Source organism: Numenius arquata, chromosome 8 (genome assembly GCF_964106895.1).
Source record: "Numenius arquata chromosome 8, bNumArq3.hap1.1, whole genome shotgun sequence".
In the NCBI taxonomy this organism is placed as follows: Eukaryota; Metazoa; Chordata; class Aves; order Charadriiformes; family Scolopacidae; genus Numenius; species Numenius arquata.
The window spans coordinates 10,217,869-10,235,949 of record NC_133583.1 but is presented as its reverse complement, the minus strand read 5'-3'; the positions used below and the strand labels follow the sequence as shown (position 1 = coordinate 10,235,949).

At 48.8% G+C, this 18,081-nt stretch overlaps 1 protein-coding gene across 2 annotated transcripts; it reads right to left on the bottom strand.

The window, feature by feature from the left end:
• Nucleotides 1-2,498: 2,498 nt before the first annotated feature.
• On the bottom strand, nt 2,499-17,548 carry FAM107A (family with sequence similarity 107 member A). 2 transcript variants are annotated; one of them, XM_074152358.1, is made up of 4 exons: nt 17,488-17,548; nt 7,640-7,814; nt 3,791-3,947; nt 2,499-2,606 (listed from the first exon to the last, which is right to left on the bottom strand). In XM_074152358.1, exons 2-4 carry the CDS (start codon nt 7,807-7,809, stop codon nt 2,499-2,501), a joined length of 435 nt encoding a protein of 144 aa, XP_074008459.1. In that variant the 5' UTR covers nt 7,810-7,814; nt 17,488-17,548. The 2 variants fall into 2 exon arrangements, with proteins under 2 accessions (XP_074008459.1, XP_074008458.1); XM_074152357.1 differs by lacking the exon at nt 17,488-17,548 and adding an exon at nt 16,032-16,129.
• Between the last annotated feature and the right edge of the window lie 533 nt (nt 17,549-18,081).

The following is an 18,081-nucleotide window of genomic DNA, read 5'->3' as shown; positions in this document are numbered from 1 at the left end:
GGGTTTCTTGTGGCCCTGTTAGCTCAACCTGAGTTAGGACAGGATGACTTGGCCCTCCCTTTCCCTTCTGGACACCTGTTGAAAATGACCCAGACGCCTCTTAGCAATCCTGGACCGTGTTGATGTGCAGTCCCCCTCTGTGCTTGGTGGACACCACATCAAAGGGAGACACCTTGATTTGTGTGGTTGTTTTTTTTTTCCAGATGATGTTTGCATACTCAAGAAGACCGAAGAAAAATATTTTCAACCTTTTCATTGCTGATCTGAGCGCTGGGCTTACCCAGACCTTACCGGATGGCTCCCACCCAAGGACTTGCATAAATGCCCCCGTCCCAGCCCTGGTGAGCTGATAACACTGATTTCACTGGTGCATATGGAGCGACAGATTGCCTCTCCTGGAGTGCATTTCCATCTGTGGCAAAATTACAAATTAATTTGCTGAATTTTTTTGAGCTCTTTGATCAAGGTTACTTAATCTGTGCCCTAACTCCTCACAAAACCCCAGCGCAGTAATTCTGGCTTGTTATTTAAACCGATGTTATCTATGGGGTATCATATAGCTTTCTTTACAGTTGTGTACAACCATCCTTAGCAACACCTTTTTTTCTTGGAGAAATCTGGCTTTATTTTCCCCTCCTGAAAAAATGGTCGATGCTGCTTCTTCCTCATGGTTTTAATCATAACCTATATGCAAAGTTTCACGGTTGGAGAGGACATAATAGAACTTTTCAGACCTTGTTTGACCCACAGTGACCATACGCACTGGATTTCTGAAATAAAAACTTGTTTAGAATAAACATGATGAGCAAGGGGCTTAAAAACTGCTGCAGAGACAGTGCCAGGAGATGAGACTCTCAAGAACTGAAACTGAGTTAAGGGCTTTTATAGTCCAATCTCTTGTGGAAGCCCCGTACCTGTATCACTGCTCTTGACACGTGATGTGGCTGAGATGTTTTACCCAACAGCCCTCTCAAATGAAACACCCCACTGGACAAGAGAGATTAAGGAATGGGTTAGTAACTTTTTAATAAATATTTGTGTGATAAATGCCCAGTTTCCCTTAATTTATGTATGGATCCACTGAAGATGTGGATAGTAAATATTATTTAATCAGGTATTACCTTCCCAGCTGACTAGGTCCATTGAGGCTTGCCATTCAAGAGCCAGTGTTCAAAGGCAGTCGGTGAGTTAAACTGTTTAGGCTTTGTGTCAGGGCCAGTGTGAGAAGCAGGAAGCTGAAATCTTCTTGAAGATGCAATTTTAGCAATTTATTGACACCTCAGGGTGTGGGTGCCCCGTTAATGTGGTACACTCTGTCCATACACGGTCCAAATGCACGTGGTACTGCTTTGCTATACCAGCAGCAAGAAGATTTTTAGCTTTGCAAGGTGGCAACTGAAATGAGGCAGCTCTGACCTCTGGAGAAGGGAATGAGAAGCACTCACAAATAGTTTTGCATCAGTACCTAGATGTCCTGTTGCCCCCGGTGCCTACAGGTGTCAGCTGCACGCAGGGTGAACAGGACAGTAGCCTTACACCAGTATGACATTACCACATTACCACCTCTCAACCAGAAGACATTTTTGTGGGTCCCTATGGTAGCACATGTCCGGTTGCTGGGTAAGGGGCTGAAGTTCAGTAGTCCAAAGGCAAGAAGCAGTTTGTCTGCTACATCCACAGGGATCTGCTGCCTGGTCACTGCACGCTTCCATGAACGCCCGCACTGGAAACACCCAGCCTTCGCTTTCTGCAGGGAGCACTTGCCTCCCACTGGGGGCATTGATGGTATGGTCCAATGTATCTTCTTCCTGGGCATCAAACTGCCTAAATAGCTATTTTCAAACCGGTTTCAAATGCGGTTTAAAGGTGCTTGTGAGGAACAGTTGCACCTGCCTGTGCTGCACTGGTGTGGGCACACAGAGGTTGATTTTTCTAGTAGGATGGGTGTGCTGCTGGGACACACAGCCTCAGTGAGCCTTGACTCGCACACTGGTGCAATACCAGTGACCCTTGGGAAAGCCATTATGGTCACCTGGGCCGTTCTTGGTAATATACAGGTTGTCCCTTTTAGCTACCATGTCAGGTTTCCAGGAGGTTCTCCAGAGCTGCAGCCACTCCCCTGTCACCCTGTGCCCGGTGAGCAGGGGTCCCCCAAACCATCCCTCCACAGACTTCCCTGGTTTAAATGGTTGCTGTGTCTCAAGGGTTAACCAAGAGTTAGCTGGAGGTTAGCATGCACCCACAGTCTGGGGGGAAAAATAACATCATTGCTCTCTGCATCTCCTCATGCGAGTACTTCTTCGGTGAATACTGCACCTTTTCCACAGTGATACCTTCCTGGGCTGGGAAAACCTTGTTTGTGCCTTTTACTGGAGCAAGTGTTAATAACTGTAAGTAGCCCCAACGATGCGGCTGTGAATGTCCACCATGTACAGAGATGTCAGCGTGTATGTGTTAGCGCCGGCCTTGGTAGGATCCCTGTTGAGTTTTGGTGGAAGCTATGCTGCTTTCTCGTCCCCGGTCACCGTCGATGTCCTTCTCAGGTTTTCCTTGACTTTAATGAATTCTGGTGCATGGTCTTCCTGCTTCTCCTGCTCTTTCTCCAACTGTAAGAAAGAAGAGTCACTGTTATCTGTGCTTGCTAAAGGACAGAAGTGCATTGCTACATTAAAACAGTGCACTTCATAATTGCTGGGTGTGTAGTTATTATTGCCCAAAGATGAATGACTGTAATGCATGTGTCGGTGCTCTCTTTTTCCAAAGCATTACACCAGAGCCATGTTCACCTCAAGTCTCTTTTTCTGGCCAACTGAAACATTAATTATTTTTTTTTTACTCCAGGGAGGACCATCTCCAGCAAAAAAGTGGGGGAGTGCTTCACTTCAGACCTGGCATGGAGGAGGGAGGAGGAGGTTTGAATCCTTCTCGACAAAGGAGGCCCCTGAGCCTGGGAAAAGCTCTCAGCATTAGGTTATTTTCTAAGGAGGGGGGAGGGTAAGTCATTCTACTGCCTCACTTTTATATGCAAAATCTTTATGAATCTGTCCCTAAGCCACCTTGTTTCATATCCTGGTTCTTCTCTGAGAGTGCTGGGCTTTGATTTTCAGGTGATATTGGCTTGGCTGATACTATTGCAAGGTAGCTGCTGTGTCATTAATTAAATAAACTAGTTTCATCCATTTGCAGTGCAAATACTGGCAAGTAGGACAGGGAACAACTTTATTTTCAGTGGCAACAAGCCTGCTTGCTTCTTGCACTGGTTGGGTAAGAGGGCAGACGCAGAGCACCTGGGGCATGGCTGTGCTGCTGACAAGTGTCCATGCAGAATATTGCTCTCCCCAGGTATATTTTTGGCCAGAATACATGCCAGGAACTGCTCCCCAAAGCAGCTGGGGTGTGAGTGCAGCAGGGTTTGCAACTTCTAGCACTTCTTCAATCTCTCACCCTGCACCCCAGGCTCCTGAGTACCCCTGTGGTGGGTGTTGCAACAGCCCCCATTCTATTTGGGGTGCTTTGAACTGGAAAGCACACCCCAAGGACACCACGTGGGACCCGGAGGAGACCCAGGGCCAGTGGTGCACGGGCAAGGTAGTACAAACAAGGTGGATGCCACTGTGAGTATGAGGGTGCTGCAGCTGCCCAGGGCGGCAGCGAAGGATGTGCTGTGGCTCCTGTATTATGGAAGGGTAGCAACACTATACCTTGGGTTGAGCCTCAGCGCACCCATCTTCCCTGTGGTCTGTGTGGATTGGTTAGGATAAGCTGAGGATGACTAAAAACTCAGTTCTACCTGATCCAGCCTCTGGTGCCTCTTTAATAGCTCTTTTTCAAAAGGAGACTGCAATTTCTTTGCCTCTTCCTCCTCCTTTTTCTGTCTGATGAGCTGGTTTCGCCGTCGGTGCTCGAGTACCCGCTGCAGCTCTGGCTTGCTCTCCACTCCCAAGCCCCTGTGGATAAAAAGCAGATAAATCAGCCCCGGAGCAACTACAGCCTGGGGTGTAACCCCTGCCAGCCCAGCAACCCCAAAGCTCTTCTCGGTCCTAAATGGAAACATGGGAGAGCTGGTCTACAAACCAGTCCTGGTCTACAAATCCATCCACAAGGCTTTGAGGGTGTTACTGGGAGGACCTTATTGCAGTGCTTACCTCGGGCTGCCTGCCTCAGGTGGTCACGGTGTTTTTACTGTCTGTGTCCGGGGCTTGTGGCACTGGAAGTTTTGCTAATCCCATTATACTGAGGTGCTACAGCTTTCTGGGTCGGGTATGGAAATGGGACCTCCTGTTGGCTCCTGCGCTTACTAGTTTTAATTATGTCAGTGGTGGCTTCAGCAGCACCGAGGGCTTTTTAAATTATGACGATTTTTTTTCCACCAGCAGGGGTAGTCATTGATCTGCAATAATTGTCCTGGCAGTGCCTTTCCTCCCTGTTGCATCCCCGCTTTACTTCAGAGCTGAGGGCTAGCTATCCCCCTGTTGACATGGAGAGTTTGGGTCAAGAGGCCAAAATGAAATGTCCTTTTCTCCTGGAAGCCAGAGCGTTTGCCTCTGGAGCAGGTGTCTGGCTCCCCTTCAGCCGCCCGAAGCACCTCAGATAAGCGGGGCTGCTCCAAGCCCTGTTCTGTGACAGGTGGGATCACAGGAAAGGAAGCATAGGAAGGACATGCAGGCAAGGCATAAATACTTGGTAAAGAGGTGAAAGAAGTTCTCCAAACAAATTTGAGAAATCTAACACTTTGAATATTGCCATGCCTGAATTTAGACACTAAGATTTACCTCCTGCAGCTGACCCTGCCACCTTCCCACCAGCTTCTGTCCCCCTAGAAGCATGGGAGTATTTATGGACATGTAAGGCTATGGATGAATTCGGAACAAGTCCAGATGTGCTCCTGCATGGTCTAGGATGGTTCCTGCACTTCCAGGATAATGATTTGACCAACTCATCTCCTTCATGCCAAGAAGAAAATCTGCTTTTGTAAAATCCATCAACTTCCTGGCTTAAATCACTAAAAGCAGTGACTTTCTGCCCCACTGTGTCCTTGTCAGAGGGAGGCAAAAAGCTGAAGCTGCTGGGAAGTTGAACATCTGCTGAATTTTGGGAGACTTTATTGCAACTGCACAGAATTTCATGTTGCTGAAGAGCAGATTATCAAGAAGTGGTTGAGGGAGGCTACATTTACGCAGTCTGTCTTCTGCAATAGCAGCTGGAATGTAAGTAAACTTGCAAGAAAATACAGAACTAGAAGCTGTTGACTGAAATTGTATTTTTGAGGAGAAGGAGCTGAGGACCTTGTAGCTGTCACACATGGGGAAGGAGTGGGGCCTGACCACTTTTGCGGGCTGGTTTTAATACACCTTTAACTCAATGGGCTGAGAGTATTTACAAGTCCCATTGTAAAATGTGGGGTGTTTGCTGCTCCTGTGGGTGAAGGTCTGTTCTGAGGCGAGGAGGGGACCTCCCCATGTCTGTGCTAAGGGCTTGCCTGTGGCATGGCAGGTTGGTGTGCGCTATTAATGCAAAGCTCATCCTCAGCACCGGGAGCTTTCTGTTGACCAAAGGCTGGTTGGTTTCTGCTGAGGTTGTTCGAAAGCAGAGACATCAAATCCTGTGGACTACCAAGCTTCCTTGGCAGAGTGGCGGACACTGAGGTGGTATCTCACATCTTTCTCTCATCCTGGCAGGCAGGAGAAGGAAGTGCTTTCCAGATGCAGCAAACCTTTGTGCCATCACAACATGGCTGGGGACCAGTGCTTGCATCCTTCCAGTACCATGTTTAGTGATGCTTCCTGTTGTCATTTCTGCTTTTTGCTTTATGGTGGGACAAAGTTCATGGTAGCATCAGTGAAGCTAGCTGTAGTATTGCCCCCAGGGCTTTCATGATGGTTTTTCAAGTCAGGAAGAACTCAGATGTCAAGAGATGTTTTTCCCAAGGCTTGAGAGAGGGAAACCTGCCTTGGCTTGTTGGAGACACAGCTGGCTATGTTGCCTGTGGATTTGTTACTACTCAGATTTAATCAGCCTGTGTTGTTAGTACCCAGAGGTGTTGACTAAGATAAGGGTTTTGTTGCACAAGCTGCTGATTTGAGTTGCTTCTCCCTGCTGCTTAAGGGGAAAAACCAACAGCAAAACAGAAACAGGAGCAAGTCGTAGATCCTTCTCTCTTCCCTTCTCCCCTCTCTCACCCTAAAGTAACGTGTAGCAGGAAGCAAAGCTGGTGGATGCAAGAGTGACAAGGAGCCAGCAATGATGGATTATTGTTTGCAGTAGAGTTTGTTTCACATATTTGCTGAAAAATATTTGGGAGGCCAGAGCTGAAGTAGGTTTAAATAGATGCCTGAGATGTACAGGACTGAAATGAGAAGGGTCAGGAGATACAGAATGGCTGTGATGGGGCTGCCTCCTGCCAGCATCTGATGGCACATGTGGATATATCATGGTGGCAGGCATAGGACTTGAGTACAAAGTGATGATGCACTTTGTATTTGCCAACTTGAAGTTCAGCTCAGCCTGGTGCTGTGGGGTCTGTACCGTGTCTGCCACCGTTCGTCTCCACTACCTCCGTTGCAGGAATTTCTTGATGCTTTGGTCCATCCTGGTTAGACTGGAATAACATTCTGTGAGATCAAAGCCAATGCTGGTGGGTGAGCCTTTAAACTGAGCAGTATCACTAGGCAGGATGTGGTCATTCTCAAACCAGAGAGATTTAAAAATATCTGGCTGGTATAGTTACCTCCGCCTCGATGCTGGAGAGTGGCCTGGGCATGGTCCCTGTAATTTCTATGATTCTGTGAAAATCAAATCAAACCCACCCCAGCCAGTGCCAGCATTGATTAATGCACCCTGCTGGCAGGCTTGATTGTTTGCCAAATTAATACATGTCTGGTTCTCATAATGACTGCAGTCCTTTTGAACAGAGGCTGTGCTCCTTTTAATTAGATGGTCAAAGTGATATCATGTCAGAATATTTCAGGGTATTCAGAAAATGTCAATATAAAGCCAGCAGATTTCTTGCTGTGCTAAAAAGGCTCTGAACTGAATATGCTTTTATTGCACTAATGTTCAGACAGTTGCGGCAAAGGAATGGTGTGGTTATAGGTTCTCAGTCCCTGGTGTCATTATCCTGATGTTGTATCTGTACCCCAAACAGTTAAATTGGGGTGATGGGATAGGAAATCAGGAATTCTAGCCTATTTTTACTCATTTGATTTCTAAGGAGACAGGGATCAGCCTTTTCCTTGTATAGAAGATCTCACACTGATGCTATCCCAACTTTCAATGATTCCATCCAGCCTGCAGCTCTTATTGCCTCCAATTTATCCTTAAAGCACAGGGGAAGGCTGCACATTGCTGGCGACTTGGCAAGCCAGTGATGAAGGTAGGAAAACCAGGAACAGGTAGAAAACATGCGTGTGACACTGAGAAGGGGGCTGTAGGGATGCCGCGCATCTTCCAGCACTTGTGGCTTGAGGTGGGTGGAAATAGCGAGCAGCTCCAAAAAGTGCTAGCAGCCCTTTTGCCCACCGAGCAGTGAGCTTTTCATTCTGCTTTTGTTTTAGAAGAAACCATCGTGTCAGAGAAAGAGAGAGGGACTACAGCAAGTTTTACATGGTGTTTTCAAGTACAGGCTGCGACATCCTCTTACCTTTTGTGGTTCATCAGCAGCTCTCTGTGCAGCTCTTGGTGGCTCTTCGAGGCTTTTACAGGATTTAGGAGCTTTTTAGGTTTGATGAGGTCTGGGTTTCCATCTATGTAGTCTGGGTGAGTCAGGATATTCCCACTGTCTGGTCGCTCCTGCTGTATTTCAGTGTACATCGATGCTGGAAGAAAAGAGAGGTATTTGCATGAGAAATCTTACCCCACTGTGGTGTGGGAACCCGCTGGAGCTCTCCTCCCCTGGGCAAGGCAAGGGAGAAAGGATGGTGCTCCACACCCGTGTCAGTGTCTGTGTGCACGTGCTTCCATGTGCTGGTGCGGGTTTTTTAGAGGTTTTAAAAAATATTCCCTTTGCATTGTTGATGAGACACATATTAATTAGATCACTTAAATTACTTGCCAGCCACTCACTTCAGTGGCTGCAGCATTTAGTGCCAAGGATTAATTAACGCAAGATAGGTCTAACTAAAACTGGAAGCAGCCATAGATGTGGACTGTGCTGAGCTGCTGCTTTGGTCATCCTGGCTGAGGCCATCGGTCCCTTAGCACCAGGGGATGCTGTGGGGCTTGAGGGGCTTCCGAAACACAGCCCTGAGGAAGTGCTGCTGTATCTGAAACCTCTTGTCGAGCAAGGATTATGCTGATGTCCTGCAGGCCTAATAATCAGGATCGAGCCCAATGCCAAGAAAAGCAGAGTTTGCCCATGCCGTATGTGGTCGTGCTGTAATAATTTGTACGTTCTGGGTGTAAGAACAAGAGCCCACTGTTTTGGAAGTGTTGGCAGCTTGTATTTCAGGCAAACCACAGGGCATGTTCACTGTCAGTATGTTCCAAGTACTCTACATTTCTCCTTTACAAAAAACCCTATACAAAGTGAGTGCAAAGCACAAGTTATAAGACAAACTGCATGCGGTGGGCTGTGTCTTTAAATGCGGAGCACAGTGGGGCTGCCTACAATTATTCAGTGTACGGTCTAATCGGGAGCTCAGAAAGAGCAATTTATTCCTGACTATTCACTCGAACAATTTGGAATTTTACCAGTAAGAACAAAAAGTTCCAGGAAAAAGGGTGTAGGCAGCTCCATGTCTGTAAGTGCCTCGTTATTATAACATTTTTGGGGGCCTAGTGTGAAGTTATACGAGTTGGTGGAGCAGCAAGGAAAACAGTTGTTCAGTAATGTTGCCTCTCTCTTATTGCAATCTCATGTATAAAAGGCATAAAGCCCTTTTAAAAGAGAAATCAATAAAAAAAGGCAAGAGAAAGCAGGCTAGGTCATTCTTTCATAGTCAGTAAGTACTTATCAAACGTAAAGTGGATTGCAATCAAACAGAATTGTGTAAGGAATAATACTGCTGAAGAAATGATTCAATATCAAACAACTTCTCATTGAATGTTAATGTGGCCATGGCCCTACTGCTTTGGGAACAAAGGAAAACAAATCAGAGCCCATTACATGAGTGTAATTGGGGTGAATAGTTCGGTACATATCTAAAGGGTGCTTGGAAGCTGGAACCGGTGATTTCTTGTATCAAATTATTTTCCTCTAGGATCATACATCACTGCTGGCAGAAGGGGGAAGGTGGCGTGGTTTGATGTTTGATGGCAAGTGCCAGGCTGACTCAAACCCCTGCAGGGCTGGATTCCACAGGCTGAAACTGGGGGCTCAGTGCTGCCTTCCAGAGAGATGCAGGGACTGAAGAACAGCCAAGGGTTAAGGCAGCACAATTTCATGGCTAATTTTTGTTAGATGAAAGCTGGATTTTGAACAATGAGCAAACATGTCAGGTTTTCATTGAGGTAAAATTGCTTCGGTTTTTTTCTTCTACTTCTTCCCCTTTTTTGGTCTTCTTTTCACAGGAAAAGAGGCAGACAAAAGACAAGGAAGGAAGATACAAAAGCAGAGGCTTGTTTTGGTGTGAATTAAATGGATGGGCTCCTATTTCAAACGACAAAGCAATGTCTTCATTCTTCAAACAAAAAGTGTCTCTCCATGCAGTAATTTAAATGAAATGCCAGGTGTTTTTCATGAAAACACCATTTTTTTGGACAGCTGCACTAACAGACTAGCCTCAGTGTCGCTGTGTCATCCTGTCACCTTTTTCCCATTGTTCCTATGCCGTCTCTTAGACCAGAGCTGTCCCATCCTGGACAGAGAGATTCCTGCATTTCCTTGTGTGCTGGGTACCAAATCCTGCCACACGGCAGGAGAAGGGCTGGGGCATATCGATCTTGGATTTGTCCATCTCAAATCCACCTGTTGTGCTCTGCTAGGGGCTAATGCAGCGAGCAGCAAGTGTGGAAGGATTACGCAGCCAACCAAGCCTGAAGGACCAACCTGGATGCTGTAAATGGCTGTAACTTTAGTGACTTTGGTGCTTTTTTTTCTATTCCAAGTAGCTCTCATGCCCTGCCACTAAGCTGTACTAGCTCTTGAGGCACTGGTGCAGCACTGTTACTTATAAAGTACTGTTTTTCCCCTACCTCCATGATGTATGGGTTTCCTTTTGCATCTCAGGAGTGGGAGTCCCTTTGTCCCTACCTCCAGTACCCAGACCCCAGGAGTGGAGGTTTTGAATTGGCTAATATGGTTATTTCCAGACTGCAGCAATCTAATGTTGCATGGCTGAGGCTTGCAAAGAAGCAGCAATTTATCAACCTATTTACTGAAGACAGATGGGGAACTTTTCCTTGAAACTAGTAGAAATGGAGAAAATACCGGGAAGGAAAGAGTGGGAGGCATTGAAACCAGCTGGAAGCATTTCTGGCCAGGAGGCTGTTAAATCAGCATGTAAAAGTCCTCACAATGAGCCTAATTTGCCTGAACAATACTGGAAGGGGGGAGCAGGACACAGCAGGTAGCTCTGAGCTTGGTTTTCACTGCACTAGATGTGCCTAGGGGTGTGCAGACACGGACCTCTAGGGTTTGGCTGCCAGTGGGTGTCCCTACTGCTGCCCCGGGGACAAAGTCAAAGCCCTGACCTTGTCCCTGTCCAGGACTGGAAGGAGCCTTGAACCTCACTACAAGAACAGGGCTTTAAACCTTCAGAAGACCTCAGTCTGGAACAATTCAAGGAATGTCTTTATTTGCATTGAGCAGAAAAAGAAAAATGAGAATATAAAAATATTGGTGAGCCTGAAACGAAGCTTGGAGTTATGCTGGGAGTAAGGACGGGGCATCCTTTCTCCTGCAGGTTGGCAGATAGGGACCCAGCGCAAAATGTTTCTTGCGGAGTAGATCTATCATCTTCAAGACCTGATGTAATTCATGTCCGTGTAAGGGGAGACGGACTGCTATCAGGCTGCTTTTTGTCATTATTTATAGTGCTGGAGGTGTAAATCAAGCCAGGTCTCTGCAGTGGATTTACAGCAGGATGTCTGTTTTTGCATGATTCAGCCATAGATCAATGAACAAGGCTCTGCTCTGGCACCTCTTTGGCCACCATCATAAATCAGCAAAAGGTGTTAGACATTTTTATATTGTTCTTGGCAAGATATAAACAAAAAAAATACATGTGCATTTTAATACCCTCTGCTGTACGCAGACAGACAGCCTGACCTTTTAAATGGATCTGCTTTGGTGTGTTGCTTATAAAAAGTAGCTGTGTTTGCTTCAACACATTCAGTCTTTTGCTTGCTTTTAAATATTTTCCCTTTCCTTGTTTCTAGAAGCCTGAGGCTCTCTAGGAAAAGAACATTTCCGAGCAACTTTTCTGTAAGTAAAAAGCAAGACTGCCTGAATGAAGGGGCCAGGGCCACTGGCAGGTACTTGACTCCACGCATGGCCTATCTCCTCTCCCAATTGTAGCTGTGAAACGAGCTCCCGGTCTTGATGAGTTTTCTAGGAGACCCCACAGGGAAAATTCAGCATCTTCAAGATGGCCCAGAGACTGACCTCCCTCCTGCCCAGGGTGTGGGACCGGCTAGGGGAGAAAAATGACATTTTAATATCTTGGTCTGTTCTCACCTAAAGCGAACGCCAAATTCCTGCTCAAACTGGCTGGAAGTGTTTATAAATCCCCCAGTTCCTGGGAGACTTGTGATAAAATGGTGAGTCTGCAATCCCGGCCTGAATTGTTTCCATTTCTGATTATGCTCAACCCCAGTCTTTTGGGAACAGGGTATCAGGCAGTTTCAGTGCAATATTAAATGCCTTTGAAAACCTGAATGTTGCAAGTAATGCATTAAATATACCCTACTGGGAGTGTAAAACAGGGTGTGCTGCTTGTGGTGCTGGGTGGCTTTTGTGCAGCCCAGAGCAAGGAGAAAGGTTTTAGCCTGCTCCTGGAGAGGAGGAGGATGAGGAAGAAGAGGAAGAGGTCTGTCTCATGCCCAGGGACAGACATTGGACATGAGGGCTCGGCAGCATCTGGAGTGGAGCTACGCTTCCCTTTGCTGCTGCTGCTTTTTGCTTTTCCCTCGCTCAGAGGAGATGCCCTTCACATAGCATTTATTTAGGATTAAGCGACTTGTCTCCCCGCAGTGGGTTGCCCTGTTGGCCCTTCTGCATTGGGACCGTGTGCTGCTCCCTGTGCTCTGGCTGGCAGCCTGCTTCACCGTCCTGTCAGGATGGAAATAATCCCCAGGAATGTTAAGGGGATTAACAGCCCTGGAAAGGGCAGGTAACCCGAGGGGTGCCGCTCTGCTTACAGCTGCCTGCCTGGCTCCAGCCGTTCTGCACAAGGGGAAAAATAAGAGATTGAAAAGGAAATGAATCCATAGCTGTTGGCTTTAGAAAGCTGCGGGATGGAGTTCCAGGCTCCTACCCAGCACCTCTCAACTTGTGACTGTATAGGAGAATGGAGGGTGCAGCAGGACATCAGCGTTCGGCTGCTTTTTGCAGATTTTCATATGAAACGCGTCCTTCCCTTTGACTTCTGTTTTGTCAAGCTCTCCTCAACCTCCTGCTCCTCTGTGACACCCTCTCCCTTCCCCTGCGCATCCCTTGACCCTCTTCCATGCCAGCTGCAAGCCGAGTTTCTCTTCCTTCAGCGCCGTAGGGAGCCCTGCTCTGCAGTGTGCCCTGCCCTGTGCAACCATTGCCCGGTTGGTTCTCAGCATCCTTAACTCGCAAAGCTGTTGATGCTCTCTTCTGCAGCACAGGCCAGTGGTTACTTTTAGCTGAAATCTACAAAGCGAACAGAGTTTGCAGTCTTTTTATTTCTGCTGTCCGTGTCATTTGAAAACTGATTTTCCCACCAAAGCATCTCTGGGGAGGCTTGTCAATAGGGGTGGAAGATGACCAAACTGCTCGTGTTAAAAATATTGTATGGGAATAGTTTTCTGAGCGGAGAATGGGCCTCTGTGAAATGCCATCCACGTTAAACCAGGCAGAAGGCGTCATTCTGGGAATGGGTTCCAGGCTCAGGGGATATTACTGTTTGTAATTGTGTGAAACCCTGTTACTTGGTAGAAAGGATGAGACTGGGCAAAAACCTCAGGATGCCCAGGGTCAGAGCCAGAGCATCTGGGTTTGTAAAGCCACTGGCCCAAGAGACCATTTCCTGGGCAGAAGTGATCACTTAAAACTGTGGCTACGGAGAAGAACCTCTGGTTTTCTGGATGCCTGCGGTTTATTCATGAATGCGTCTTTTTTAAGGAACCAACAGACTAACGAAGGGCTGCTGAAAGAAGTTGGCCATACACATCCTACGAGTAAGGAGACTGCAAAACCAACACACTCAATCCGGGTCAGCAGAGCTAGTTTAAAGCTCTTTACACAACTAACTGAGCCTGGGAAATAATGTGAGTTTCTGACCATATTTAACTGCAATCACGGGGGGAACCTTCCCTTTTCTGGGCTACATGCCTGATGGCATCCGCTCCGCAGGGATTGCATCCTTTCCCCAGGATGAGGGAAGCATCCCTCATACCACTTCTCCTCAGGAAGGCTGAGAGGAGCGAGCCTATCCTCACACACTCTAAGGGTTTGCATGTGCCCGTGGAAGAGCATAGGATCTTTAAACTAGCCTTACACACTTCTACCTGTTAACTAGAAGTGAACTTTTCTTTTTTTCTTCATTTTAGAGCATGAACTTTCAGTCAATGCATTTCCACCATCTGAAGTGGAGCTGGAGTTTGGCCCTACAGCTTTTCCCATGATAGTTTAATGGTGGAAAAGGTCATGCTGTATGTTAAGTCCTACAAAGAATGTAGCTGAAAGTTTGTCTTTTGTTTTGGATTCTTGAATGGATGGCATTTGCTCATTTGCCTGATTTTACTGACGTTAATGAATTGTATTTTAGAAACACAGAGTAGCTGGGGTTGGCATCATGGGGCGTGTTGGTCTCTGTGACCCCCAAAGCTTTGTGTGGCGAGAGCAGCATTTGGATTTGCAATGGCGTTGTGGAGCTCTGACTTCGAAGTCAGGCACTTGCTTTTGGAAGGCACTTTCTGCATGGTCGGTAGGTTCAGGGCAGAGCGAGGCACCTGGGTGCCAGCTTTAGTGGGTCAGATGTGGGTGCTGCCCGACGGGGAGGCTCCCAGTGCCTGGAAGCCCTTTGATGGGTGAGTCCCTGCAGCCGAGCCCCCAAAATGCACCTTAACACCCCAACTAATCCCTGTGTCGCTGTTACGCAGCCAAGCCTGGAGCAAAATACCTGTCATTCCTTCACATTAACTTAACGTCTGCTGTGGCTTACTGCCCTGGTGCTGGATGATGATGATGTTAATAATAATGGTGATGATGATGATTATAATAATAAGAATAATGATAATAATAATATGGTGAGCCCAAAGATTGGCAGATGCTAATTGCTACCCTCCCTGGGCGAGATGGTACCTGCTCCCATCCTGGCCGTGATTTTCCTCTCCTCTGCTTCCTGTCGCACCAGCAGCTCGGGACCATCTCATACCAATGGACCTGGCACACTCCCCCTTGCTTGTCACCAGGTGACCGTATCACCGATAAATGATACGCGTGCTCCGGAAAGGAGGCAAAGAGCCTTTGTCTGCTTTTAATCTATAGTTTTAAATAATTAAGCAAGGCTAATTCTGGTATTTATAATGCAATAGGGTGAATGTAACTCGATGTGGCCACCGTGGGAAGCAGGTCCCAGCTATCTGGTGGCTGCCTTGGGGCAGCAGGCATGCATGCCCTGGGTCCCCTCGCCTTCGCTCAGCCCTGACCTTCAGGAATAAACCCCACGAGGTCGCGGGGTCAGAAGGGGAAAGAAAACCCTAATGGAGATGTAAAACAGGGCAGGGAGACACGGCCCTGCAGCTCCCGGCACCGCTGCCACACGTCAGCAACGTTCCTGCCTCTGCCTCTGCTGAGCACATGCTGGGGATGGAGCTGCCCACCAGTACAGCCAGTGCTCCCCACCAGTATAGCCAGTCTCCCCAGTCCAGCCAGCGCCTCCAGTCCTGCCCGTCCTTGCTGGTTGCCGTGACAGCACTGCAGCCTGTGGGGCTGGGGCCCCTCATTTACACCGTAAGGGGGGCACAGAGCAGGCACTGGCTCAGCCTGGGCTGTTTGCACACCAACAGCTTCAATCACCCCAAATGTAAAGGACCTTGGATGTCACCACGGTCACCCCCTGAGCTTTGCACTCACACACGTGTTTGGAAGAGAGAAATCCCGTCAGGTTTGGGGCTGGCTGAGCTGTCTGTTGTGTAGAAGTTACGGGTACCCTGTCTTGTGTTGGCTAACGCTGGAAATACCTGTACAGTCAGGCAGCAGCAAGCGCCCCTCTGCCTGCAGGCAGGCGGGATTGGGTGTGATGGTTAATCATTTCATTTAATTACGTTGGACTGTGATAAGCAAAGATAACAAGGCTGGGATCCCGCTCTGTTAGCAATCGCCAAGGGACGTCAGCCCTGTACCTTTTGCAAGCGGCATGTGGAGCGGCTTGTTTAGTTTTGTTAAGCAGTGACAGATGCTTAGCCGTCTTGCTCGATAATTGCAAACTTACTTTTAATATCTCATCAAATATTTGCTCTGTGCATTTGTCTGCCTATCACAGAGAAGCAGTCAATCATTAATGAATGTTTTAAGGTAGCTCAAAAGTATTTTGTTGAATAGAGGGAAATTCCTCCCACGCTGATTTGCAGAGATTGTCTTATCAAGTGCCCCCTGTCCAGCCCAATGCCTCTCCCAGAAGAAGGTTTGAATCATGGCATGGGTTTGCTTGGGGAATTTTTTGCAGGATACAGGTCCATTTTGAAAGGCAGAAGCAGAAGGGCAGCTCCTCAAACAGCTACTGAAGTATTAAAGTAACACAGTATCTCCAAGAAAATTTAAAAGCAGAGTCCAAAGTCACCTGTGCATAAACACGTATGCAGCGCAGACTAATCCCATGGGTGCTCAGCAGCCCGTCCCCACAGCAGGGAGCCGGCAGAGACGCGAAGACCCCCCAGGGCAGCTCGGGGAGCCCTGAGCTTACCTGATTTCCGCAGCGTGGCCCTGGGGAGCCCAGGGGGCAGATGCTGCCCCGTGCCCCACGACATGGGGTCGGCAGGGGCTGAGGCTGCTGCTTCTGCCTGGCTGCTCTGGCGCCTGTGTGACTTTTTGGCTGGGTCCGACGAAGCTGCTTGGCTCCTGCCAGGTCTCTCCAGCGGGAGCGGGGATGGAGGGTCACGTGGAGGTGGCTGCTGCACTGGTGCTCCCTCCCTGCTGCTCTCGTCACCCCACGGGGACCCCGCTGAGGGCTGGAGCTTGGCTGGCAGCAGCAGGTGGCTTTGCCTGCTCCTCAGTGCTGGTCCCAAAGGTCCCTCTGCCGCCCCAAAAACTTGCTGCCTTTGCTCTTCATTGCCAGACGATGTTTTCCCAGGATGGAGGAACAAACTAATCGTTTTTTTCCCCCAAAGCAAACAACTCCGTGCGTGCCCAGGCGCCCGAGCAGCACGGCTGCTGCTGCCAGTGGAGAGGTCGCGTCCTTGCTCCACGGAGGACGGTTTCTTCTAAGCGTGCTTTAACCATGCTCCAGGAGAAATCAGATCGCCCCAGAGGAAGCCGCACGCCCACTCTCTTTAGCAACCACTGCAACAGCCAAGCCCGGCACCAGGGCAACCGCTCGAGTTATCGTGATTATTCCCTGGCGTGTTGCAACACCCCGTCATCTACCAACTGCTGCATGGTCCTGGGGGAGCAGCTGCTGCACCCTGTGGGTAAGGGCTGCGGGAAGGAGAAGCAGCCCCTGCATGGGGGCCACGGGCATCCTGGTGGCACCAGGAGGGTGTGATGCTGCTGCATCACTGCCGTGGGCTCCTCCTGCCCTGGGTCTCACCTGCTGAGATGCAGCCCCTGCCTGGATTGGGTCCCTTGTCCCCATCCTTGCTGTGGCTGGAGATACCATGTCAGCCATCCCTGAGTTGTCATGGCCTGGGAAACCAGAGGCTGCAAAGCTGAGGGATTAGGAGTTAAACCACCCCAGCAGCTCCTTTGGCTCTTAGATGGGCACTGTGGTCTGGCTCTGCCTGGGTCACCCTGTGCCAGCCGGCAGATGCCCAGTGTTTCGGTCCCAGGAGGTGCCAGGAATGGGTGAAACCATTTCTACCCAGAGGAAGAGGATAAGGGAAGCTGGGGGGGTGTCACTGGGGTGCAGGTACCAGCTGCATTCCCAAGCCCCTGCACCCATGGGTGCATGCACCAGCACAGCCATGTTCTGGCCAGATGCTCCTGTACCCACGAAGGACTGGAGAAAGGGGCCAGGCTGCTGCAGGCACGGGGGTGCTTGTTCACATATTCGCTCCTCTCCACATCCAAGCATTGTATTCCCCCATCCCAGCTGTGTTTTCCAGCCAAGGGCTCAGCAGCACCAGGTATGAACAGAAGCCCCAGCGTCTCCCAGTTTGCTCTGCAGAGCCCTGCATGGGGCAGCCCAGGCTGCCGGCACTCACCCGAGCCACCGCTCCTGGGCTTCCCACTTCCACTTGGACACTTGGGCTGAAGGGAGTATTCTTTCTGGAAAAAAAGAGAAATGGGAAAAGATTACACAGGTATTGCTCTGTTACAGGAGATGAAACGTCATTTGCTACTGTCATTAAAAAATTGGGTTTTTTTTTTTTTTTTATCTCCCACCCAGGAGCTGTTAAATTTAATTGATGTGGAGCCTCAAGTGCAGGAGAGGAGAGCAGGCTGGTCTGCATTCCCCTGTGTGTGGTGGGTAAGTACCTGTGCTTGTGTTTGTGTGGTCAGCCTGGCCCAACCAGCTGTGGGTTAGACATGGGCAGGGGTTTGAAGGTCCCACACCGCATCTACCCCTGGACCAAGGCTGTGGTGGAGGAGAGGGCTTTAAGTGGGGAGGCTGTGCAGTTTGTCTGCTCAAACTGCAACTTGCCTTGCAGCCCACATGTGCCCCATGAGCTTTTCATGGCTGTGCAGATTCTTCTCACGTCACCCATTGCCCCATAGCCTGACTGATCATTGCACACTCCAAAAAAACCATTTAGCTCAATTTTGAACTGGAAAAGAGATGGGTGCGCGTCTGTACT

Bases quoted from the DNA above. Each gene is read 5' to 3' on its own strand.
- FAM107A (XM_074152357.1), bottom strand. From the start codon at position 16,095: ATGTCGTGGGGCACGGGGCAGCATCTGCCCCCTGGGCTCCCCAGGGCC. The intron at 3,948-7,639 runs GTAAGAGGATGT...TTTTATCCACAG, and splicing joins CTGCTGATGAACCACAAAAG to GGGCTTGGGAGTGGAGAGCA. The intron at 2,607-3,790 runs GTAGAACTGAGT...TCTTTCTTACAG, and splicing joins GGCACCAGAGGCTGGATCAG to TTGGAGAAAGAGCAGGAGAA.